Raw genomic sequence first — 26,646 nt, 5'->3', positions numbered from 1 at the left:
ATAGTTGGGATCTCTGTTTGTTTCCACCGTACCGCGATCTCGCACCTCGTAGCCGTTTCTAAATGCGCTATCAATTTATTGCCCGTTTTGGAAAGTCCCGGCCATGGTCTGTTCAGGAGGAACAGCCACGGGTCCGGAGGAATAACGAGGTCAAAAATCCTCCGTAGCCAATGTCTAATTTGTCTCCACAGTGGGACTATCCGCAGGCAAGACCACAGCATGTGTAACAGGTTCGCTGATGCTCCACACTGTCTCGGGCACAGCGGGGAGCATCCTGGCACAAACCTTGCTAATTTCTTTGGAGGGAGATACCACCTCTTTAGGACTATATGCGTTCTCCTTTATTGTAGTGCAGATCGAGCTCTTGGCTGCCGCAGTCACAATGGCCAACCAGTCTTCCTTGCTTACCTCTTCTCCCAGGTCTGATTCCCATTTAGACATATAGGGTAGTTTATAATGCTCTGTAGGGCCTGAACCGACCACTTCTTTATACATCTGCGATGTAAGTCCCCTTGTATTTGTCTCAGACAGAGCTTTTCAAACTTAGGCAATCGAGGAGGGGGAAGTGTTTATTATAAAATGCTCTGATCTGAAGGTATCTAAAAAAAATTCCGTGTGGGGTATCTCCTTGTCCGATCTAACTTGTTCAAATGTTTTAATCTTTTTGTTACCCTCCAGATCTCTAAATCTATCAATGCCGCATTGTTTCTACACTGAAAAAACGCCTTTCGATAAGCCCGGAGCAAACTCTGGATTACCCCATAAGGGGGTCATCAATGAATGTTTGTTGGTCAAATTATGCCTAAATCTTGAGGCCTCCCAAACCAATCTAGAGTTGGTCATCGAGGTTAGCAGCGTATTAGCCGATTTCAGTGTTTTTTTGGGAAGCCACATTAGGTTGTTTAACTCCATTGGGGAGCAAAGCTCTGGCTCCAGATCCACCCATCTTTTCAATACAGGGGGGATCTGCCACTGCATAATTTGACACAATTGTGCTGCTCTATAATAGGACAACAGACAAGGTACCGCCAGCCCGCCCGTCGGGGGAGTTCGCTTCATAATTACTCTGTTCACTCTCGGTTTCTTATCCCCCCATATAAACTTTGAGATATCAGATTGAAGTGAGAGTATGTCCTTCAGTCTAAGTGGCACTGGTAGTGTCTGGAATAGGTACAGGATACGCGGGAGGAGATTCATCTTGATACTATGTATCTTGTCTATCCATGAAATCTTATAGGACTTCCATTTTCTAATGTCTGCAATCAATCACCGAATGATTGAGGGATAATTTGCGCCATATATACTTTTGGAGTCCTTTGTAATGTGTACCCCCAGATATTTAATCGCTGAGCGCTGCCAATTAAAATTGATCTCTAACAATTTTACCATTTCTTTTGGAAGGGTCACATTTAGCGCCTCCGATTTAGTCTGGTTTATCTTATACCCGGATATTCTATTAAATTTCCTTAGCAAGTCGAACAGATTTGTCAGAGACGTGAGCGGCTTAGAGATAGTCAGAAAGATATCATCCGCATACAATGCTATTTTATGCTCTTGGGACTGAATTTTGATTCCCGAAATATCCGGGTGCTTCCGAATCTGTGATGCCAAGGGTTCAATACAAAGGGCAAATAAGAGGGCCGAGCGTGGGCAGCCCGGTCTCGTACCGCTTTTGATTTGAAGCGTGCCCGATGGCTGACCCTGATGGATCAGTCTAGCGGTAGGGCCCGAGTACAATGAGAGGATTGCTTTACTTAGTTTATCTCCGAATCCAAACGCTCCAAGCGTAGCTTCTAGATATGGCCAGTCAATCCTATCAAAAGCCTTTTTTGCGTCTAGACTTAACATCATAACCTGTATCTTGTCAACCTTGGCTATATCTAGCAGATCTGATTCGTCGGGTGTTATCCGCGGCTTGTCTGTTTTTAATGAAGCCGACTTGATCTGGATGTATTAGTCTAGGTAGGATGTGACATAGTCTATTGGCCAACAATTTAGCGTAAATTTTGACGTCTGTGTTAATCAAAGAAATTGGTCTGTAATTTATACAATCCAGCGGATCTCTACCTGACTTATGTATTATAGTAATGGACGCTTGTAGCATTTGTTCCGGAAACGCAGCCCCTCTCAGAACTGCATTAAACATACGTAAGAGACACGGGGCTATATATTTACAAACTTTCTTGTAATAGAGGCCTGAAAAGCCATCAGGACCTGGAGCTTTTGATGGCCTCAGGTCCTTGATGACCTCTGTCAGTTCTTCCATTGTGAAAAATTAATAGTAAACGAATTAAAATCTTTTGATGAAATTATTATTATTTGGGTTGGCCGTGGTTGTACCCTTTTGTGTACGGATTTCTTGAATATTAAAATTTGGATGTCTATTTCTTAATTTACGTGTTAGCATAGTATCTGGTCTGTTCGCTTTCTCGTAAAACTTCCTCTTTGACCAACTCAGTGAATTCTCGGCCTGGGAGGTTAGCAACATGTTGACCTCGATCTTAATATCCCGTATTTCCTGTATTACTCTGGGGTTTAGTTGTTTCTTATGCCTATCTGATAGACTCTCTAGTTTATTCCTTAAAATTCCTTACAATTTTTTTTTAGTTCCTCTCTCTTTTGCGGCAACACTAATCAACACCCCTCTCAGTGTTGCCTTGTGTGCCTCTCATAAGGTAAACTGGGAATCCACCGTCCCGGTATTAGCCTGAAAATAAAAGTTATATTTCCTGAGCTATGTTTTGACAGATATCTGGAATTTTCAGGATAGATTTATTCACTTTCCAGTTTGCTCCCGGCCTATCCAAGTGGATCTGTTCGCACTGTAGCTCTATTAGTGCGTGGTCTCACCATGAAATATCATGGATCCCTGTTTGGGCGACCTTTGGGACCAGTCTACTAGTGACAAAGAAGTACAGGCATACCCCGCATTAACGTACGCAATGGGACCGGAGCATGTATGTAAAGTGAAAATGTACTTAAGTGGGGAAAAGGTAGTGCTTCACTTTATCGATGCATGTACTGTACTGCAATCATCCTATACGTGCATAAATGATGTAAATAACGCGTTTGTAACAGGCTCTATAGTCTCCCCGCTTGCGCACAGCTTCGGTACAGGTAGGGAGCCGGTATTACTGTTCAGGACGTGATGACAGGCGCATGCGTGAGCTGCCATTTGCCTATTGGGCGATATGTACTTACTCGCGAGTGTACTTAAAGTGAGTGTCCTTAAAGCGGGGTATGCCTGTAGTCGATTCTGCTATATGTGCTATGTGGATGTGAGAAGAATGTGTAATTTCGATCCCCCGTGTGTGTGTCTCCAAATGTCAACCAGCTGATTCTCCCGTAGCGCCTTCAGTAAGGCCTGCCGAGTCTTTTTGTTACTGTCTTTAACCTGACCCAATGTATCCATTTTAGGATTAATCGCGAGGTTGAAATCCCCTCCTAAAATTATCCTCCCCTTTGCGGCGGTATTTAATATTCGAAAGAATTTGCCAAAAAAAGTGGGATCTTTTTCGCAGTGGGCGTATAATGTCGCTAAAGTTATAGGTTGTTCATGTACTGTCCCGATAATGATCAGATATCTCCCTGCTCTGTATTTTTTGCTAGTTTCAACCACTAATTGGAATTTATTATGAATTAGGATTGCCACCCCTTCTTTCTTTCTGCTCCCTGAGGCTAGAAAAAAATTCCGGAATTTATTATCTTGAAATTTGGGAGAGCTAGATGAACTAAAGTGGGTCTCCTGGAGCATTACCACATCAGCCCCTCTTCTTTTTTATTCGGGTACTGCTACTTTCCGTTTGACCGGGCTGTTCAGACCTTTAACACTATGGGATAGTACCTTAATAGACATCTGGGTCCGACTGTTTCCCTATGTACCCTGAGGCTTCTGACTCACTCATCAATACCCACCCGGGACCGCTGCGCTCCTCTCTTTCAGCTCCCAACGACTCAGATCTGTCTTCTTGAGGACCCAACACCCTTGGGAAAGGAATGGGGAAAGGGAGGTGAAGGTAGGAAAAAAGAGAAAAGAAAACAAAAAATAAACAACACATAAGCGACGGACCAGGTTCAGACCTGGCCCATCCCCTGCGCCCTAAGGAGATGTCGGACCACTGGCCCTGCCAAACTTGGCTGCCACTGAGCCGGGGACACCCGGCTACCTGACCCCCTCGGGACTTTGTGGTTACCATGACAACCCATCATGCGTCACTATCCGAGACGCCGACGAATCACCGGGGTGCTTCCACCACCGGCGCCTCCTTATCCTATCCGCTTCTATAACTTGCGGTAACTACTAACCAGTTTTTATGTGCTACTAACCCGAATCCCAGATCCCTGCCCCATGGACTACAGTAACCTGTTAACGTCCCCTAACCAACTCAACGTAAACACCCTCCCCCCTTCCCCCTGGCTTATCTAGCGTAGCTAGTCTTTGTTATTTATTTCCCGGTTTCACCACCTAAAGCGCTCCCGTCCTCTACTCCCCTCAACCCTCCCCTCTTTATGTCTCCTGGGCTACCCTCCCTGGGCCTTTTGTTGCTCCTGATCCTTCGATCTAGATCCCCACCCTACCTCCACCACCCGCTCATATGTTGGCTCGTTGGAGCGACCCTGTTGGTAGGGAACCCCCGTTCTTCCTAAGATCCTCCTAGATGGGGCTCTCTTCTCGTCTCTCATAAGAGCCCCCACCTCCGCTTCATCTATACCCACCTGGGTCAAACGCCCCATCCCCTCTCTCACCATCTTATCCCTACCCATAACTCGGTCATGCCCCCCTCCCTTGCCCCCTTTGCGCTGCCCCACTTCTCCAACTGACCCTCCTTCCCCTTTCCCCTCTCTATGAACCAAACCTCCTGCCCACCAGGCCCCCACTCTGCATTCCCCCCCCGCAGGGGGCACTCAGAAACCTCCTGCCTCCCCCTGAGGATACCACTCCCCTACACCCCCCCCCCTTGTGTGTGTCTTCTTTTGAGCCTGTTAGGGGCTCTCATCTGTCTTATGTATTCATGTCCTCCGGTGGGTGCCGGATGCTGCCCCAGTCCCTCCATTCCCCCTCCCAGTCCAGGCCCCCGAAGCCTGACCACCCAGAGGGACCATCTAGGGGGCTTCCCCCCCCCCCCCAGATCATCAGGCGCCGGTAACCCACGCCCCGGAGGGGGCACATCACAACTCTGGGCGGACACTCCTCGTCAGGACGGCCCTCTGAGGGAGCAGGATCCTCGCTCCCTGGGGCTCCTACTTCTGTCAGCAGGGAGAATCGGGAACATGGCCGCCAGGGGGAGCAGGACATAGACCAACATGGCTGTGCGTTTCACGCTATAGAACTAGCTGCTGCATCAACTTTGACCTAACTATGGATATGGCCGCCAGGGGGCACAGGGCACCATCCAAGATGGCCGTGCGTTTCAGGTTGCAAACTGACTTGAGAACATGGCCGCCAGGGGGAGCCGTACGCTCATCACCAAGAAGACCCGGGAAGAATGGAGCAAGGCACTCTGGTCTGGCCCCTTGAAGACCTTAATTGGACTCGATTGACGGCAAATGGCTGGGTATATCTGGGCCTTCCCGCGCAGCATCTCCAATTCTGCTCCAGACAGCCTTGGGAGCTGGACCCTCAGCTGGAGACAGTTGAGTGGGGGGGGGGGACCCGGATGCAGGCCCAGCTTCCTCAAAAATGCTTTTTCCCTCTTCTGGGTGTGCGCGACTCCGTTCCGAAGCACCAAGAGACCAAAGGGGAACAGCCAAGGGGAACGGTACCGGACCCCCTGGTCTTTCAACAGCCTGGTGATCTGTCGCCTTTTGGCTAGTGTAGTTGGTGCCAGGACCTGGAACACCTGGAGATTGATGCCTTCAAACTCCAGGGACTTTGAATCTCTAGCACGCTGGCAAATGGCTTCTTTGATTTTATAATAGTGCAGCCGTATAATTATGTCCCTTGGGGGTCCCCAGCCTGCGGCTTCGACTGGAGGGCCCTGTGGCAACGGTCAAGATGGCTGTCTGCCTCCATCTTATCGGGGAACATGTCTTCCAGCCATTTTGTGATGAACTGTTCCGGGTCAGTAACGGACTCAGGAACCCCCCAGTACCCTTATATTATTTCTACTGTCTCTGTTTTCGGCATCTTCCTGCCGGTCTGCCAGGTCAGAGATTTTAGTGCTCAGCTGTGCTACTATTTTATTAGTGTTCTGCAGCACGACCACAGTCTCATCCAGCTTCGTCTCTAGGGCTTTCTGTCCGTTCCCCAATTCAATCCACATCTCTTCTCAAGTCCCACAGCTCCTTCCTGAAGAACATCTTCATCTCCCTGCAGAACTCCTTTATGTCCTTACGGGTGACACATTCCTGATTTTCCCCCCCCCCCCCCCCATCTGCCGTCTCCTGTGCCAACCTCTCACTCTCGCAGTCTGAGCCCGCGCTTTGTGGGGAGGGTTCCGCTAGCTCCGCCATTGCCGATCCGTTCTTTAGGAAATATTTGGAGACTAACGGTTTCTTCTTCCTCCCTTTGGCCCTCGTGGACATCCCTGATTGTTCCGCCTCTGAGAACATGTCTCCCACGGGTTTCACTTAGCGTCGGTACCGCTTATATTAATTATAGGCGCCGGCCGGGAAGGAGCTCTCAGCTCAAGCGACCATTCATGCGCTCTGATATTAATTTTTTAACTGTAAAGTATTGCGAATGCCCACTTAAGTGGAGATGTGTATTTGCTAAAAAAATAAATAACTGATGATGATTAAGGAAGTTATACCTGAAATGTCCAGGAATAAACAGATGTCAGCCCATTTGTACTATTTTTGTATAGTAAGTGTGATTATACATCATTCAATTGTGTATGTTATTTGTATATGCACTTTACTTCTATCTTCCTGGGTGTTGGATATTAATTTCTGAAGAGGAGGACTGTGTTTTAATAATTGGCTTCAAATATACTTGTCTTACAAACCTTGTGAATGTTTGTTGCATTGTAGTTACATAGTAGATAAGGTTGAAAAAAGGCATACGTCCATCTGGTTCAACCTATGCTAAATTTAGATGACAGATACTTCTCCTATATTTGTATACACAGTATATAGATCTCGAGGAAGGCAAACAAAAAACTCAAATGAAATTTCATTGAATGATATTTCATAAGGGGAAAAACAAATTCCTTCCTGACTCCAATATTGGCAATCAGATTACACCCTGGATCAACATCCTTCCCATGTTTACTTTCCTTTCTAAAAAGATGTCCAACTTTTTTTAAACATATCTTCAGGCATACCCCGGTTTAAGGACACTCACTTTAAGTACACTCGCGAGTAAGGACATAATCGCCCAATAGGCAAACGGCAGCTCATGCATGCGCCTGTCAGAACGGCAATACCAGCTCCCTACCTGTACCGAAGCTGTGCGCAAGTGGGGAGACTATAGAGCCTGTTACAAATGCGTTATTTACATCAGTTATGCACGCATATGATGTTTGCAGTACAGTACATGCATCGATAAGTGGGAAAAAGGGAGTGCTTCACTTTAAGTACATTTTCGCTTTACATACATGCTCCGGTCCCATTGCGTACGTTAATGCGGGGTATGCCTGTATTGGTCTCTGCCATCACAGCCTCCATGGGTAATGAACTCCACATTTTAACTGCCCTTACTGTAAAGAATCCTTTCTTTTGTTGTGAAATCTAATTTTTATCAACCTTAAGGGATGAACCTGTGCTGTTTTTACTGCCCTTGGGATGAATAGATTCTCTGAATATATTTTTATATAGTTATCATATCCCCTCTTAGATTCCTCTTTTCTAATGTAAACAAATCTAATTTTGCTTGCCTCTCATAAATCAGATTATCCATCCCCTTTATTAATTTCGTGGCTTATCTCTGTACTTTTTCTAGTTCCATAATGTCTTTTTATGGATTGATGCCCAAAACTGTACTTCATATTCAAAGTGTGGTTTTACGAAAGCTTTATACAGGCGCATAATTATGTTTACTTTCCTTCTATACATTCCCTGTTTAATGCAAGATAAGATCGTGTTTGCCTTTGCAGTTTACTACATGACTTTGGGAACTATTGCCAAGCCTGCTGTCTACAAGCACTCCTAAATGCTTATCCATCAAGGATTCTCCTAATTTATCCCCATTTAATTTGTAAATTGCCTGTTTATCTCTTTTCCCAAATGCATAACCTTACATTTATCAGTATTAAACCTCATCTGCCATTTACCTGCCCATGTTTCCAGTCTATCCAAGTCCTTCTAGAGAGAAATGTCATCCTACTCTGATTCTACTACCTTACACAATTTAGTGTCATCAGTAAAGTTGGAGATTTTGCTCTGTAGGCCAACCTCAAGGTAATTAATAAACAAGTTACAAAGCAGAGGTCCCATTACCGATCCTTGAGGTACTCCACTCGCAACTTTATCCCAACCTGAAAAAGTTCCATTTATGACAACTCTGTTGTCTATTCTTCAACCAAATTTAAATCCAGGTGCAAATATTTTAATTGAGTCCGATTTGCTTTATCATATACTAAGCCTTTGCAAAATGTAAGTAGACTTCAACACTTCAACCCTTCAACAACTTCATTACCCTGGTCTAAATTCCTACTTGGAAACCAAGATCCAGAGCGCAAATACATCCAGGATTATGTGAAAAGTAAATAGAACACAATATAGTGTAATACAGTAAAGACAAACGCACAAATGTATTTATCAATGAGGTATCAGTCAAGTCAAGTCGGAGTAACCAACTGATTGGTCCTCTAGGCACCCTCGTCAGTCCCAGATGGGAGGGAGGGAGGGAGGGAAGGGGATTCCCACATAAAATGAAAAAGAGCAATGTTTGCGTGTGCATGGTGACGCCAGTTACGTGAAAATGCACCGTGACTTACATTTCTGAAGGCACCAGATGGACTACATAAATGGGATTTTTACCACACTCCTTGTAGCCCCTGACTAAGCTTACATAGCCTACTTACCTCCTCAAAGAAACTAATAAGATTAGTGTGGCACAACCTAGCCTTCATAAATCCATGCTGACTATTACTAATAATTTAGTTTTTTATTGGGTATTCCAGAATATTATCCCGTACTAAACTTTCAAGTAGCTTCCCCACTATTGAGGTTGGGCTTATAGGTCAAGATTTCCCCGGTTGTGATCTAGCTACCTTTTTAAATATAGGCACCACATCTTCTTTACACCAATTATGTGGTACTGAGCCTGTGGAAATGGAGTCCTTGAATATTAAATGTAATGGCTATTACTGATCTTAGCTCCCAAAGAACTCTTGGCTGCATGCCATCTGGGCCAGGTGCTTTATTTACTTAAACTTTATCAAGCCGCCTCTGAACTGCTTCCTCAGTTAACCAATTGTTCGTTAATATCGAGGTTATGGCTTCCTCCTGCGACACTACTATTGCAATTCCATGGTTAATATAGAGACAAAGAATTTGTTTAATACAGTACCTCTGCTTTTTCCTTATTTCCAATAATTTGCCTGCCCATCTCATACTTAAAAGGTCCTATATTTTATTGACTAATTTTTTTTTGTTATTAGGGTAATTAAAGACATTTTTAGAGTTGATCTTGCTTTCTATTATAATCTTTTTTTCATTTTCAATTCTTGCTAATTGGATTGCCCTTTTGCAACTTTTGTTGCATTCTTTATAATTCTGATATGATGCTCTTTTCCATTTCCTCCCTTAGTTGGTTTAGACTTGTTCCTTTTATATTTATTATTACTGATATGTGCTTTTCTAACAATTATTTAGAGACGGCCCATTTAACTTCCATATTTCCCCCTGCAAAAACATCATCCAAATGTATTTCCTGTAGATTATTCCCCAGTTTATTAAAATCTGACTTTCTGAAATGTAAAGTCTTTGTTGAAACTCTGTAGTATGGTTTTTGATTTATTTCCCGGACTGAAATATTTGTCATTACTTCGGCCTTAGTGGTGTCCTTTATTTAAAAAAAATAATAATTTGTTGTGTAACAAACAAACATTGGTGGCTACCTAAAGGGTTGAAAGTGATGTACACATGTTTCACTGGATGCCATACAGAGAGTTGTGTAGACAAATTTTAGTACTCAGTTTAGCGCCATCCATGTACATAGTACTTCACAGCAGTAATACACATCACAAAGTAATTGGAGACCAAATTGGAATTTTAGCCTGAAGTATCAATAGTAGGTTCTATAAATCTTGAAGGTTTTTGTGGTTGGTTGTCCTCGGAGCTTCACAGCACCATGTATTAAGAGAATTCAAGAGAATTCCAGACCTAGAATACCAATTAATTTCTAGTCTCTTTTAGTCTAAGAAGTTTTGATGATGCAGCAGGCCTGGTTTAGAATCTGTCATTTGTATTGGTTTTGTGATGTCAAAAATACATTTTACAGAAGGCACTCCTGCTGAGTATCTTTAATGTGCTTTAATTTGTTAATGATTTTTCATTTCTTGGGGAGATCGGGGTTTTAGTAACTATAACAAGTTTACCAGTTTGTGAAATTGACCTGAAACCTTTTTGTTGAATGTTTTTAGACTGCTCTTGATATCCGACAGTCAGTATTTGGAGGTAAAAATATCCATGTTGCAACAGCTCATGAAGACTTGGCGTACTCCTCCTATGTTCACCAGTACAGTTCGGGGAAGTTTGACAATGCACTGTAAGTACTTACACTTAGAGTTAGAACTAATATTGATCAGAATGGAAAAAGTTGACATCATTCATTCTCACTTGTGCTCCTGCCAGCAATAGACTACTTTAAGGGAAGTGGTGTTGTTACTCTTTATTCCTAGGTTTCCCTTTCCCTTGAAAATGCTGGCATATTTGAATTTTTATTCTGCAGAAACAAACCAGATCATTAATACTTTTATCATTATTGTAATCTTGCGACATTATTTATTGTAACGCTGCGGAATGTGTTGGCGCATTACAAAAGACTGCACAAGCGGTCCTCTGTTATCCGCCGGAATCCGAACCGCAGTCGGATTGCGGATCCAATGTTAATCCGAGGCGGGGAGCGTTGGTTAATGTGTTCCACGGAATGCATTATCAGGCGTCAGATAATTCGTTCGGATAACGGCCCGACGGATAGCGAGGACCATCCGTAATAATAAAATAGGGAAAACCCCATGGTTTTAGCTCCTTTCCTCTCTCTCTGTAATATAATGATGCACCTCACTCTTAAAAGCGTGAAGGAATTGTTTGTGGCATCCTAAATAAAAAAAACATTGTTTTTTGCTCGAACTTGCAGGTAAATGTATTTCCTCTCTTCGGTCCTTTATCTGTAAACCATAAAACAATTCTTGGTCAGGCAAATAAACATTAGTTTATCCAGTGGACCCACATTTCCTCTCTTGTCCCTCCATAGCAGCACATGACATGAGGGAATAGGCTCAGCCCCTTTGAAGTAGGACCCAGATCTCTGACCTGTATGCGGCCTTATAAACCCCTCCTATGCCTGCTTCAGGTTAGTTGCCGGTGTCCTACACTGTAGGAGGACCATTTTAAAATTTTTTTATTTCTCAGCGTCCTCTGGTGGGGAGTTTGATCATGGGTCGCCATGGTGCCACCTTACCCCCATCCAGTTGTGTACTTGATTCCCTCAGCTAAATATCAGGTGGAGAGCCTTTATGCTGACACCCTGATGGAGCCACCTCCCCGCTCTGCGACAGCAGGCAGCACATAGTTGACAAGTTCGGATATACAGAAGTGCTGGTGAAGGCATTACAGCACACCAGAAATCGGATTATCGGCTGAGACAGGAATGCTCCTGCACAAAAGCACATAAGAGTAGCTGCAGATTCACACTGTTAGAGGTACAGGGAGGTTATCTCTAGTGGGGATTACAGTTGGAATATCTATTGTCCATTTCTGATTTTTTTTGTTATGTTGATCATCTATCCCTCTCCCCCTTCTAACAGTAAACCAGACTCTCTCCTTGAGGACCCTGGAGTCAGAGTAAAAAAGTGTGCTGTTAAATCTAAGCATCTAAATGGGCTATAGCGAAAAGACTGCCTGTGGGTTTCCCAGGCAAGTCAGATATTCATCAGGCAAACTGCGTTAAAAGATGGACCTCCTAGGTACAAACATTCAAAGAAGCCCTGCAGTCTTCAAGCAAACGTCCCAGACACGTCCGATCCTATGACGCAGAGTCGGATAGTTTTGGTCCAAACGAGAGTATATCAGATGTATATCTGCATTCATTCTCAGACGAGGAGGTAGTCGGAGAAGATCACTCCAGATTTAACCATGACAATATTGACAAGGTGATAAAAGAAATTGCTTCAACCGTTGAGTTACCAGAGGAAACCAAAGACCTTAATACCATGGAAAAAATATTTACGGATCTAAGAAAAAAGCCAGAACTTTTCCTGTCCATGAGGTTTTAAAGGATTTAATTGTGAGCGAATGGAAATATCCTGACAGTAAAAGCGGTACGACGAATATATTTAACAAAATGTACCTGTAACAGGGGATTTATCCCTGTTCAGGAAATGTGCCTCTAATCCAGCAGTGTGGTGGTTAACTGCTGGTAGTCAATTAACCAACACCACCTGGCTGATTAGGTTTGTTAGATAAGCCTGCCTTTAAGACAGGAAGTGAGAGATTTCCTGAGTCTCACAAATTGTTGGACTGACCATAGGAACAGATGTCTTGAGCCTGCCCGAAGAAACTGCACGCTGCCTGCAAGACACAGGGGAAAGCACCTCTAAACCTGAATGCTGATATAGCCTGAGGAAAAGGCAGCAACCAAGGAACAGAGAAGACTTCCTCTCCAAAAACAAGAAACAGATAAGACTTTCCTTTATAAGACTTTTTGTATATCTGCACATATCAAGATATATGTTTGGGGCTGGGAGACATGCTAATCTAAAGGGAGTTGTGGACTGCATAGGTTTCACTAGAAATACTCCCAAGTGGAACAGAAGCTTTGTTTGACCCCTTATTTGCATATGTTTGGATGATTTTCTTATGTTAAAGAAACAGGCGCAATAAAAGCCTTATTTAATTCCACCTTAAAAAAGTCTCCATTGCATGCCTCTGCTCATGTCCTCCTACAGTACCCATTCAGTTCAGAAGATAATAAAGATTTGGAAAATCCCCGTAAAGAGGAAGCCGCAGTATCCAGACTCACAAGGACAACTATCCCTCTTGAAGATGCAGCATCCTCAAGAGCCCCAATGTACAAGAGGATTGATGGACTTACTATAGAGACTGTATTCCACATTAGGCGCTTCCCTCAAGCCAATAATTGCCTCAGCTTGTCTATTAGGAACGATGAAGATCTGGTTTTCCAAAATTCAAGAAGCAATACAATCAGGACCATCTCGTCAGAGGATCCTGAAAGACTGCACTAATATGTCTGATTAGAGTTTATCTGTGACGCCTCATTTGATGCAACCATACTACTGGCCAGATCTTCTGCAACACCGGTCACCTAACGCAGAGCTTTAGGCTCAAACTCTGGACCACCGATTTTGCATGGAAATATAGGTTTAATTTCTATTGCTTTTCAAGGTAAAGCTCTATTTAGCCAAGAATTGGAGACAAGGATTACAGGGGAGAAAGGGTTCATTCCTACCTCAAGCTTTCAAAGCTACCGATCATTTAAAGAACAAACACACCCAAACAAGCAAGAGAGCACATCAGCCAGACAATTTGGTAGAGGAAGACAATGCTATGCAATAGGCCAGTCGTCCTCCAGAAGTACCTCTTTCTGAGATCCAGCTGATCCCCTTCCTGGACACGGTAGTGGTACAAAAGTAGTTCAAGGAGTCTGTGATGGTGAAGGGGTACCCAGGCCATAAATAAAGGTATTATGCCCGGTTGGGTGCCCCTGAGCTATACTGGGGAATTGTGAGTGTCAGGTCTTCAACCCAATTGTGTTATATAACTGCTTTTATAATAAAGATGTATGTGGTTTTACTGTTCCCGGAGTGCCAACCAGCGGGATGCGTCAGGGATGATTTTACGGGAAAATGTTGTCAGGGTTTGTTTGGGTAGAACATGCCTTATTTGCATATGTTTGGATGATTTTCTTATGTTAAAGAAACAGGCGCAATAAAAGCCTTATTTAATTTCACCTTTAAAAAGTCTCCATTGCATACCTCTGCGCATGTCCTCCTACATATGGTGTCAGAAGTGGATTGAGGTGGCCCTTGAAGTTAAAAGGGGCCCCCGGAGATTGCCTGTGAATTTTTTTGTGCTTTTTGCCTACAAACAGCATGAGCAACATAAACAAGGGATCTCATGCAGCAGAGACCATAATTAAAGGGATACACATCCAGGCAGGAAATCTACACTGCACTGAAAGCCACAAAACCACAGACGGACTCTTTTCCCCAATCCCAAGAGGAGAGAGAGAGAGAGACTGCTGAAGCAGGTAAACCTTACTTGCCTATCACAATAAAGTGTAATATGGTCATTGAAATAGGGGGTTTGCCTTCCAGCCGTAGTCAGGGTTCAAGAAGTAAGTTAGCCCTTAATAGGGATAGGCGTTTGTTGTTTTCAAATGTTTCGCTGAATTGCAGGAAAGTGTGAAAATTGATGCAAGACTGTGCTGAAGCAGGGGAATTTTCAGTAAACAAGTGCTGAGGGCAAAATTGCCCTACTGGGGAAAAAGGAATTGCTGAGCTGTGTAAAAGGTATCCCAAAGCCGATTGCTGAGTGTTGAGTCGCCCTGCCGGGAGTGAAAGAAATATTCCACTGCAAAGAATATATTTTTTTTTCTGCAAATAAAGTCTGTCTATGTATCTTGGGATAAAAAGGAAGAGCAGTGAAATCAGCGCTAATGCGGTGAATGAATAGTGACACTATAGGTGACAATAGTATATACAATGCACTTTAAACTTAAAGTGGGGGCTGCCTAGGCAAAAAGGTTGACACAAACCAATACAAACAGTACAGAGAAAAAAACGGCGCCTCCGAAATATAAAAAATAAGATCTGACCAAACATAAAGTCCAACACGAATGTAGAGGAGTCCTGGGAGGAATCTTCAATGAAGTCTCATAGAAGGACAAACAAACATGTAAGACAAAAACAAAAAAGACAAAAGAAAAAAGATCATAGTGCAACTCAAATACAAACAGAAAAAAACGGAAAAGATTAGCAAGAAAATAATTACAAATTTAATGCAAGTGTATAAAATATAAATAAAACAACATACACATGTAAGTTGGGCTAGAGACGCTAATAAAGCTGTGACATCCAGTAGGAGTAAAATTGGAATCCTACTTACAGCAATGCTGAATGGTATAAACCCGTAGAACAACTGTCCTTAGATTCAGACCGGAGCCTCTGCAAGGAATAGAAACAGCAGCCTCCAGGGATCCACACTGCCGGAACGACCGCTGCTGGGCCACACACAGACCTTTGGAGTGAGTGAGGAGTACCACAGGGGAGGACCGGGGCTGCACGCTGTTGGAGGGATCACCGGCACCATACACACAGACCACCAGGTCGCGCAGTGTGTTGGTGACGTCACACCACAGCGCGAGGGCAGGGGGAGCGCCCGGGAAGGCAATAGAGCTCAAAAGAGCCGAGGCAAAGTCTGAAGGGGACAATGCACATACGGAGTGGATGATACAAGTCTCAGCCAGATAAAAAAAACACCCTACGCGTTTCGTGACGTCAGTCACTTCGTCAGGGGCATGATGGGAGTAACAAGTGTGGGCATATTTATACCATGACACCAATAAAAACATTAACTAAAACAATGGCATAATAATGTAAAATCAATACAAATCAATCTAAACAGTGATAGCAAACTACATAAAACAAATAAACATGAAATACATAAAAGAAAAATATAACATGACAATAAAAAACAAATAAAATTGAGACCTCATAGAACCCACCAGGGCCCAAAACACCCTATCTTAAAGGCACAGTACTATATATGAATATATGGATACAATGCTCTGAGCATATAAAGTTTATTGCTGGATAACACAAACTGCTAAGACTGCCAGTACCAGCAAGCAGCAAAAAAGAAAATACATATTTATATAAAAGGCAAATATTAATTAAAATATATAGTTATTAATTACTTGGCCAGGAAAGCTGATAGGTCAAATTCGATATTGAGACCATTGGGAGATAACGTTTTAAGTTCATATATCCAATATGACTCGCGTTTACTAATACCATTTATTTTATCTCCTCCTCTCCAATTGCCCGGAGACATTTCAATTGCTTGGCATTTAAGGCCTTTTGGGTTTTGCTGATGGTGGATAAGGAAATGGTGTGATACGCTATGTGTAGTTAACCCTTTCCTTATATTGTACACATGTTCATAAATGCGTCTCTGGTAGGCCTCCCCGTGCGGCCGACATATTGTAGCCCACAGGGGCACTGTAGTAGGTAAATAACAAACACAGAATGGCAGTCAATGTATGAACGAATATTATATACCCGACCAGTAACGTTGGAATTAAAAGTAACTTGGTTAGAACTGTATTTACAGGGTTTACAATATTAGTTACTCCATTGCCTTCCTGGGCGCTCCCCCTGCCCTCGCGATGTGGTGTGACGTCACCAGCAAATCGCGCGACCTGGTGGTCTGTGTGTATGGTGCCGGTGATCCCTCCAACAGCGTGCAGCCCGGTCCTCCCCTGTGGTACTCCTCACTCACTCCAAATGTCTGTGTGTGGCCCAGCAGCGGTCGTTCCGGCAGTGTGGATCCCTGGAGGCTGCTGTTTCTATTCCTTGCAGAGGCTCCGATCTGAATCTAAGGACAGTTGTTCTACGGGTTTATACCATTCAGCATTGCTGTAAGTAGGATTCCAATTTTACTCCTACTGGATGTCACAGCTTTATTAGTGTCTCTAGCCCAACTTACATGTGTATGTTGTTTTATTTATATTTTATACACTTGCATTAAATTTGTAATTATTTTCTTGCCAATCTTTTCAGTGCTTTTTTGTTTGTATTTGAGTTGCACTATGATCTTTTTTGTTTTTGTCTTACATGTTTGTTTGTCCTTCTATGAGACTTCATTGAAGATTCCTCCCAGGACTCCTCTCCATTCGTGTTGGACTTTATGTTTGGTCAGATCTTATTTTTATATTTCGGAGGCGCCGTTTTTTTCTCTGTACTGTATGTATCTTGGGAGTAAAACAGGCACCCAAAGTGTGAAGAGTGAATGCCATAATACCCAAAGTTGAGACTGAAAATTACTGAACTCAAGCAGAAAACCACATTATTTGGCTGAAGCGGAGGGATTGCACCTAGCAAGTAAATGGTGTAAAGCAAACAGAAGTTTTTACCTTGCAACTGCACATCCAGTATACCTAATGAGAGAGGATGCGTGCACAGTACTGCTGATATTGTAAAACTTACCCAAGGAAAGAAAAAGAAAAAGTCTACAGAGATGCCTGTGAGAGCTACGACCTCTACAAGCAAAATATGCCCACCTGTAGGACTACCACAATTGGGGGTTCTAGCAAATACAGTAGCAACAGCTGCAATAGCGCCTCCTGAGGTCAGGAAGTAAATTACACCTGATAGCCCCAAAATGGAGGACAAGATGCAGCGTTCCTGTATTGAACCCTACCCCACGGAAGAGTGGCCCTTCCAGTCCAATAAAGAGGAAGACATCTCTTACGGGGAACCCGAACCGAGTCACACCCACAAACCCCAAGAATTGTGGGGGTGCCTGAACTCGGCACGAACCGAAAAGACCGCTCTCTGATGACGAATATGATCGGCAGGAGAAAGAGCGGGAGCAGCAGATCACCAAATATTTCTGTCAGCTAACGCAACTGCAAGAAAAGCCTGGCGTATACAATGAAGCCGCTGAAGTATCAAATAAAGAAGGAGACCCCAGTATTCCTGATGGGACGGAGTCATCCAAAACAAAAAGGCGGAAAAAGAAAAGCGGTTCTTCACTTACCGTGGAAGGAACAGACACGTCCGCAGATCCTGTTGCCCTGCAGCCTATAGGAAATGGAGAATTCGTCCCGCGGATAACCGAATATCCAGAGGGCCCAAGGCAGAAGTCGTGTACCTCAAAGAAGTGTCTGTTCGGTGCCAACAGTGAGGAACCCTCAACCAACCATCCCAGGGAAGCGGAGCCGGAACCAGTGAGTGTCGATCCCTTGACCAGCCCTGAAGATGCCCTGAAAAATGCCAGGCATGACTGTGATATGCTCCGTGAACAATTGAAACAAAAGAAAGATGATTACACAGAGCTACAGAAAAATAACGTGAAGCTACAGAAAGATGTGCTCACAATTTACTCTTTGGCCAGGACAGAATTGGCCGATCTCAAGACTGAGCTAGATGCTGCAAACACTACAAAAGCCACCATGGTGGAAAAGCAGAGCCAATCCGATAAAATGATGGCTAAGCTGAAGCGGAAGTATGAGGAGGCACTGAAGGAGATTAGTCTTTCAACAAGAGGTTCACGGTCTTTGCCTAGAACTGAATGCCTCACAACAAGAGGTCAACAGTGTCCGGACAGAGGTGCACGTATCCCAGAAGGAGGTTCATACACTCCGCACAGCACTGTATGCCTCACACCACGAGATCGTCACCTGCGCACAAAACTGGAAGTCTCTAAAAAGGAACTTCACAGTCTCACTGAGGAGCTGGACTTCTCTCAAAAAACTAACCTCAGTCTTAATATGAATCTCAAAATCTCTCTGAAGGAGCTTCAGACCCTCAACCTAGATATGGAAGTCTCCCGCCAGGAGACTGTCATTCTCAAAGCAGATGTGCGTAAATGGAATGAGGGATACATGGAGGCCCTGAAAATTACAGAGACTACAACAAGGGAACTTAAAACTGATAGAAGAAAATTCTCATTTGACAGACCTAGTCAAGGAAAAGAATGAAAAGCTGCACGAGCTTAAAGAAATAAATAAACTTTTGGAAGATGAGAAGTTTGAAGCAGAGCACCGACTGCAGAACCAACTGCAAGGTCTGCGTACGCACCTCCAGAAGGCCGAGGAGAAGCAGCAAACTCTGCAGGAAAACAATCTGCAGGCTGCTAAAGAAGTACAAGTGCTGCAGGAACGTCTGATTACCCAGTATGTCCCCGCAAAGCAGCATGAGAAACTGAAAGCTACCCTGAGCATCACCAAAGCATCGCTAGAGGCCAAACTTATAGCCCAGGTGACTCGGCACAAGAGGGAGCACAAGATGGTCCAGAAACTGAGACAAGTAAAATGTGGACCGAGCAAAGAAATTCACAGTGCTTCACAATACAATGAAAATGTGGAAGCAAGCTCAGAGAAAGCAAAGTGTGCAGATAAATTCCCTGAGAAGAGACTTGCAAGACGCACTCAAAAAACAGGGATCTATCGCGGATGAGATTACAGTTCTACAAGGACAAGTATTGACCCTGACCAAGTGTCAGTATCCCACAGCTACAAAAACCCATGAAGACAAGGGTACAGTGAGAGGTGGGAATACCGCTCGTCTGAAAAACAAGGTTGCAAAATTTGAACCACCTAAACAAGCACTAGCAAAACCTTCAGCCACCCAACAGGCAACAAAAAAAAGTACACGTGCTGAATCAAAACCAGAAGAATCTTTAGCTGATGAAGCTGAAAAGATGGGACATTCTCTGGAAGTGGATGTGGAATTGCAAATCCATCCCAAAGAAGCTAAACTAGCAACTCCATTGAGTGGAAAAAGTGCAGAGAGACAGCTTCAAGAGCGGGAAAACTCAAAGGGCTGTTTTTAAATGCTCTGCAACTGTTGCCATACAGTCTACCTACAATAAGAGGAGCACCTGACGCAAGGGAAATCTCATGACCGCGCACGCAATAAAAAGACTATACTTGGAAAAAGTCCTCCTCGAGCGACTGAGGAGTGCTGATCTCAAGCACCTTCGGGAGGAGATACGAATAAACTGGAGAAAGGGCTCCAATCCCAGTGGGACTGAGGGTTCTCTTCCTCCATCCACTCCCATTCAAGTCACAGAGATATCTCGAATGAGAGTGGAAGGATGGGCTTTGGCCGTGGCAAGCCCGAGCTTCCCACAAACGGGAGGAATGTAACAGGGGATTTATCCCTGTTCAGGAAATGTGCCTCTAATCCAGCAGTGTGGTGGTTAACTGCTGGTAGTCAATTAACCAACACCACCTGCCTGATTAGGTTTGTTAGAAAAGCCTGCCTTTAAGACAGGAAGTGAGAGATTTCCTGAGTCTCACAAATTTTGGGACTGACCATAGGAACAGATGTCTTGAGCCTGCCACAAGAAACTGCAGGCTGCCTGCAAGACACAGGGGAAAGCACCTCTAAACCTGAATGCTGATATAGCCTGAGGAAAAGACAGCATCCCAGGAACAGAGAAGACTTCCCCTCCAACTACAAGAAACAGATAAGACTTTCCTTTATAAGACTTTTTGTATATCTGCACATATCAAGATATATGTTTGGGGCTGGGAGACATGCTAATCTAAAGTCAGTTGGGGACTGCATAGGTTTCACTAGAAATACTCCCAAGTGGAACAAAAGCTTTGTTTTACCCCTTATTTGCATATGTTTGGATGATTTTCTTATGTTAAAGAAACAGGCGCAATAAAAGCCTTATTTAATTTCAGCTTAAAAAAGTCTCCATTGCATATCTTCGCATGTCCTCCTACAGTACCCATTCAGTTCAGAAGATAATAAAGATTTGGAAAATCCCCGTAAAGAGGAAGCCGCAGTATCCAGACTCACAAGGACAACTATCCCTCTTGAAGATGCAGCATCCTCAAGAGCCCCAATGTACAAGAGGATTGATGGACTTACTATAGAGACTGTATTCCACATTAGGCGCTTCCCTCAAGCCAATAATTGCCTCAGCTTGTCTATTAGGAACAATGAAGATCTGGTTTTCCAAAATTCAAGAAGCAATACAATCAGGACCATCTCGTCAGAGGATCCTGAAAGGCTGCACTAATATGTCTGTGATTAGAGTTTATCTGTGACGCCTCATTTGACGCAACCATACTACTGGCCAGATCTTCTGCAACACCGGTCACCTAACGCAGAGCTTTAGGCTCAAACTCTGGACCACCGATTTTGCATGGAAATATAAGTTTAATTTCTATTGCTTTTCAAGGTAAAGCTCTATTTAGCCAAGAATTGGAGACAAGGATTACAGGGGAGAAAGGGTTCATTCCTACCTCAAGCTTTCAAAGCTACCGATCATTCAAAGAACCAACACACCCAAACAAGCAAGAGAGCACATCAGCCAGACAATTTGGTAGAGGAAGATAATGCTATGCAACAGGCCAGTCGTCCTCCAGAAGTACCTCTTTCTGAGATCCAGCTGATCTCTTTCCTGGACACGGTAGTGGTACAAAAGTAGTTCAAGGAGTCTGTGATGGTGAAGGGGTACCCAGGCCATAAATAAAGGTATTATGCCCGGTTGGGTGCCCCTGAGCTATATTGGGGAATTGCGAGTGTCAGGTCTTCAACCCAATTGTGTTATATAACTGCTTTTATAATAAAGATGTATGTGGTTTTACTGTTCCAGGAGTGCCAACCAGCGGGATGCGTCAGGGAGGATTTTACGGGAAAATGTTGTCAGGGTGTGTTTGGGTAGAAGGGGGCCCATGTTGCAGGTTACCTGAAACATGCACTGAGGAATCCCCCCATATTCCTGAGGACATAAAGAACACAGACCACCAGATAAAATCCCCCCTAGAACGCAGCTTGAAGCTCACTGCCAAATCCCCCTGCTTCAGCACAAACCAGAGCAGTACGACCGGGCAGGGAACTGGGTTACATTCCAGGTCCCAGGATATGCCCGAATCCCAGGACCCAGTGAGGGGTTCCGTAACTCAGCAGGGATAAGGTGGAAAGAGTTGTAGGGGTTACAGTCCCCCCTCGCTGCACGGCTCACTAAGCGCGGTGACGCGTCAGCCGCCAGGGGATGCAAGAAAATTGTGATCCCGAGCGGTGACACGTCACGTGATGCGCTGATAAGCCTATCGGGAGCGAGAGCTGTCCGCTTCCTACACAAGGTATTGTGTGTGTGTGTGTGTGTGTGACAGCGTGTGACAGCGTGTGACAGCGTGTGTGTGTGACAGCGTGTGGGGGGGGGGGGGAGCGGGAACTTACCTTCCTTCCAGCAGCCCGGGAGATCGAGCCCGTGGAGGGAGGGGGGAGTAGCGGGTCCCTCCGCTCAAATCACGCCCCCCACTCCTGCCCCGCTCCGGCTCCCTACAGACCGCATATCGCGGTCTGTGCCTGTCAGCTCGTCGCCTGTCTGCAGTGCGGGTGCGCTGACTGAGGGAGCGGGGCCTTAGCCTAACATTTTAAGTTAAAGCATAGAGTGTCAGCTCTGCAGCCAACTGCTGGCTGCATTCCTGTGAATGTGTATAAATTGTCTATATGCGCCCGGCTAGGAAGAAGAGGGCCATATCACCGTATTAAGGGTTAATGAATACCCACAACCTGCACGGGGCATAAGGGGTTAATGTATATCCCCACACTCTACATAGGGTCCCTAGGATAAAGGGACACTACCCAAGTAATGCCCAGGTACCCTGAATTCAGTATAGGGGTTCAGGGGGGTTACTCCAACTCAGGATAACGCTGAGAGTTAATTTGGGTGTAAGGAAAATGGGTAAAACTGTGTAAGTTTAGGTTTTTGAAGTAATGTCATAGGAAGTCATTTAGTATGGATAAACAATTTGTTTGCATAGAGACCTTCAAAGGGGCAGCAGACACATTTGGGATTCACAAGTACAGTGAGTCATAACTTAAGTCCAGGACTTCTAAGGCATCACGTGGAGATAACTCCGGCATGTCTGGGGAGACCCGGATTTAACAAAAGAACCTAGCATTGTATGGTGTTACTTGGGGAGGAGGAGATGAAGGTGTTAAATCCTTTGTTAGCAGGAGGGGGTAAAGGAGACTGGATGGCACCCGATAAAAGGAGCAGAGTCCCATCTGCTAGGTGTTACTTGGGGAGGAGGAGAGGTGAACATTTTGGCCTGACAGTTGGCTAGGTGTCAGGGGACAGGGAGACATTAGGTCTCCAGGGAAGTAGGCTTGGCTAGGTATGTCAAGCAGCCAAGTTCGCACATGCTCTCATCATACCTTGAATCTCAGTGCCAGGCTACGAAGAACCTGGCAGAACTCTGCTCTAGGTGGAAGGATTGGTTTTCACGCAGTGATTTGCTGCAGACTGTAAAGATGGGACTAGTGAGGTTTTAAAAAGTCGGGGCAGCCAGTGAGGAGTTGGTTCCATCATTTTACAGTTTCAATTTCATCTTGTAAGAAGTTCCATCAGATTCATCTGAGCTACAGCATGCGGTGCAAAGGTCATAACATCGTAACTAAGGATTGCACCATGCTTCAAAAGTTCGTTAGAACTAAGGAGACTTGATTTCTGAGGATTTCGTTGCGTGGACATTTTATTTCGTTTTGCCCCATTCCATAAGTGTTTATTTGTGGTAATTTTGTAATTCAAGCTGTGTGTGTTCTTTATATGAATAAATACAATTTATTTCATGCTTTATTCAATCAAAGGATCCAGATGGTAAAGTGTTAATAAGCTTGGTCTACCGTGACACATTTCAAAATGGAATCCGTCAGGTCAATCATAGATCCTTGTGTTTGGGAGATTTGTTGACAGCTGTGGACCTCAAAGATGCATACCTACATGTACCTGTTTTTTCAGCACATCAAAGTTTCTCCAATTCAGCGTTTTCATCTGCCACTACCAATTCACAGCCCTTTGGAAGGGCTGCCCTTGTCGCCTACATGAGGCAGCGACTAATATTTTTAATGCCATATCTGGATGATGTTTTGATAAGGCCCAAGAGAGCAAATAGAAGTGTCATTCACATATCTCAACATGTATGGTTGATGAACTTAAAAAAAGAGCACATTAGTTCACTCAGACGTGGAGATTTTTGGAAATACACTTTGATACAGCGAAGGTGTAATTACCCCCAGGAAAAGGGCATCTATGCAGGAAAATAACATGCCTACAAGATATCACGCCACAGCAGTATATGTCGCTTTTGGAAAAAATTCCACCTAAGAAAGCTTCAAGCCAACTTTCTATCCAGATGGAACAAGAACCATCACGATCTATCCCAAAGAATACCGTTTATACCAGAAACTCGGCGGCCACTGCCATGGTGGACAGCAGAATCCAATTTACCAAAGGGTTGGTCGTTTGGCCCGTTGGAGTGACTTCTCCTATCGGATGTGAGCTGTTCCAGATGGGGAGAAAACTGCCAAGAAACACTTGTCCAAGGAACAACAGAGGCAGTACTGTCGAGCAACATTCTGGAGTTAAGGGCGGCCTTCAAAGCTCTTCTAGAATTTTCCCATCGTTTGTCAAAGTGAATTTTGATCAGATCAGCCTGCAATGTCACAAGCGTAGGCACAAAAAGTGTTCAAGGACAAGAGAAGTCGTAAACATTTTCAGATAGTCAGAGCTACGTTTTCCAGCCTTAACTGCGATTCACATAGTAGGTCACCAGAATGTCCAAGCTGACTTGTTAAGCCGAAATATTCTAGACCCTGGAAAGTGGTCTCTAAATCAGGAATTTTTCAAACACATTGTTCACAGATGTGGTCAACCAGCAGTAGACCTCATGCCAACAGATCACAACACTAAATTACACTTCTTCTGTTCCAAATATAGGTGATCACCGGGCATCAGCAGTAGATGGTCACGCCACAAAGTGGCAGTTTTCATTGGTCTGTCTTCCCACCTATTCTTCTTAGTCAACTGACATTGCAGAAAATCAAAGCTGAGGGTATAAATGCCATACTAATAGCCACAGAGTTGCCAAGATGATCCTGATTCACAGAGTTAAAAGAAATGTCAGTGGACTTTCCATGCCCACTTTCAATCTTCCCGGTCCTTCTCACGCTGGACCTAATCAACCATCCAAATTTACAAGTGTTGCCCCTTACAACTTGGTAACTGAAAGGGAGATCCTAAGAAGACAAGATTTGTCTGTGCAAGTATCAGACACTGATAAACGCTAGAAAGCCAGTAAAATCCGAAATATCTGGTACGATTTGGTCAATTATCAGATCCTGGTGCATCAACAATAATGTAAACCCACAATTCGCATTGATACCGAACATCTTAGATTTTCTTCAGGAAGGTTTAAATAAGGGTCAGTCACTCATCTCTTAAAGTCCAAGTGGCGGCACTCAGCATTTCCTTTCAGGATCAAATTGCAAGCCAAAAGTATATCCAGCAATTTTTAAAGACAACTGGATTTAACTCTAGTACTAGCTATATTTCTCATGGCAGTAACATGAGCCAGAAGAGTGAGTGAACTGGGAGCACTATCCGATAACCCCCGCATCCCTTTTTGAATTTTTCCCAGGATAATGTTGTCTTCAGAACACTACCACATTTTTGCTCAAAAGTAATTTAATAAGAACCAAGAAATAGTGGTGCCTTCCTTCTGCCCAAACTCCAAAAATCTGAATCAAGAATTATTTTTCTCTTCAGGGCAACAAAAGGGAAAACCAGCATCCAGGACAGCCGTAGCCAAATGAAAAGGAATCCTCATTATACAGGCTTATGGAGGCACACAGTACCAGAGCGATCGCAACTTCCTGGGATATGAAACTGCAGGCATCAGCAGAGCAAATCTGCAAAGCAGCAACTTTGTTTTACCTACATACAGTTGTGTGAAAAAGAAAGTACACCCTCTTTGAATTCTATGGTTTTACATATCAGGACATAATAACAATCATCTGTTCCTTAGCAGGTCTTAAAATTAGGTAAATACAGCCTCAGATGAACAACAACACATGACATATTACACTGTCATGATTTATTTAACAAAAATAAAGCCAAAATGGAGAAGCCATGTGAAAAACTAAGTATACCTTATGATTCAATAGCTTGTAGAACCACCTTTAGCAGCAATAACTTGGAAGTAATCGTTTTCTGTATGACTTTATCAGTCTCTCACATCGTTGTGGAGGAATTTTGGCCCACTCTTCTTTACAATGTTCAGTTCATTGAGGTTTGTGGGCATTTGTTTATGCACAGCTCTTAAGGTCTAGCCACAGCATTTCAATCGGGTTGAGGTCTGGACTTTGACTGGGCCATTGCAACACCTTGATTCTTTTCTTTTTCAGCCATTCTGTTGTAGATTTGCTGGTGTGCTTGGGATCATTGACCTGTTGCATGACCAAATTTCGGCCAAGCTTTAGCTGTCGGACAGATGGCCTCACATTTGGCTCTAGAATACTTTGGGATACAGAGGAGTTCATGGTCGACTCAATGACTGCATGGTTCCCAGGTCCTGTGGCTGCAAAACAAGCCCAAATCATCACCCCTCCACCACCGTGCTTGACAGTTGGTATGAGGTGTTTGTGCTGATATGCTGTGTTTGGTTTTTGCCAAACGTGGTGCTGTGCATTATGGCCAAACATCTCCACTTTGGTCTCGTCTGTCCAAAGGACATTGTTCCAGAAGTCTTGTGGTTTGTTCAGATGCAACATTGCAAACCTAAGCCGTGCTGCTTTGTTCTTTTTAGAGAGAAGAGGCTTTCTCCTGGCAACCCTTCCAAACAAACCATACTTGTTCAGTCTTTTTCTAATTGTACTGCATGAACTTTAACATTTAACATGCTAACTGAGGCCTGTAGAGTCTGAGATGTAACTCTTGGGTTTTTTGCAATTTCTCTGAGCATTGCATGGTCTGACCTTGGGGTGA

At 44.0% G+C, this 26,646-nt stretch overlaps 1 protein-coding gene across 2 annotated transcripts in view; it reads left to right on the top strand.

The window, feature by feature from the left end:
• APPBP2 (amyloid beta precursor protein binding protein 2) overlaps positions 1 to 26,646 on the top strand; it is a 127,813-nt gene that overhangs the window by 84,312 nt on the left and 16,855 nt on the right. For both annotated transcript variants that reach the window (XM_075589619.1, XM_075589618.1), the window contains one exon: positions 10,530 to 10,654. In XM_075589619.1, coding sequence (XP_075445734.1) covers positions 10,530 to 10,654 — 125 coding nt within the window. The remainder of the gene's footprint in view (positions 1 to 10,529; positions 10,655 to 26,646) is intronic.

Source organism: Ascaphus truei, chromosome 3, assembly GCF_040206685.1.
Source record: "Ascaphus truei isolate aAscTru1 chromosome 3, aAscTru1.hap1, whole genome shotgun sequence".
Lineage (NCBI taxonomy): Eukaryota > Metazoa > Chordata > Amphibia > Anura > Ascaphidae > Ascaphus > Ascaphus truei.
This window is presented reverse-complemented; position numbering and strand designations above follow the sequence as displayed.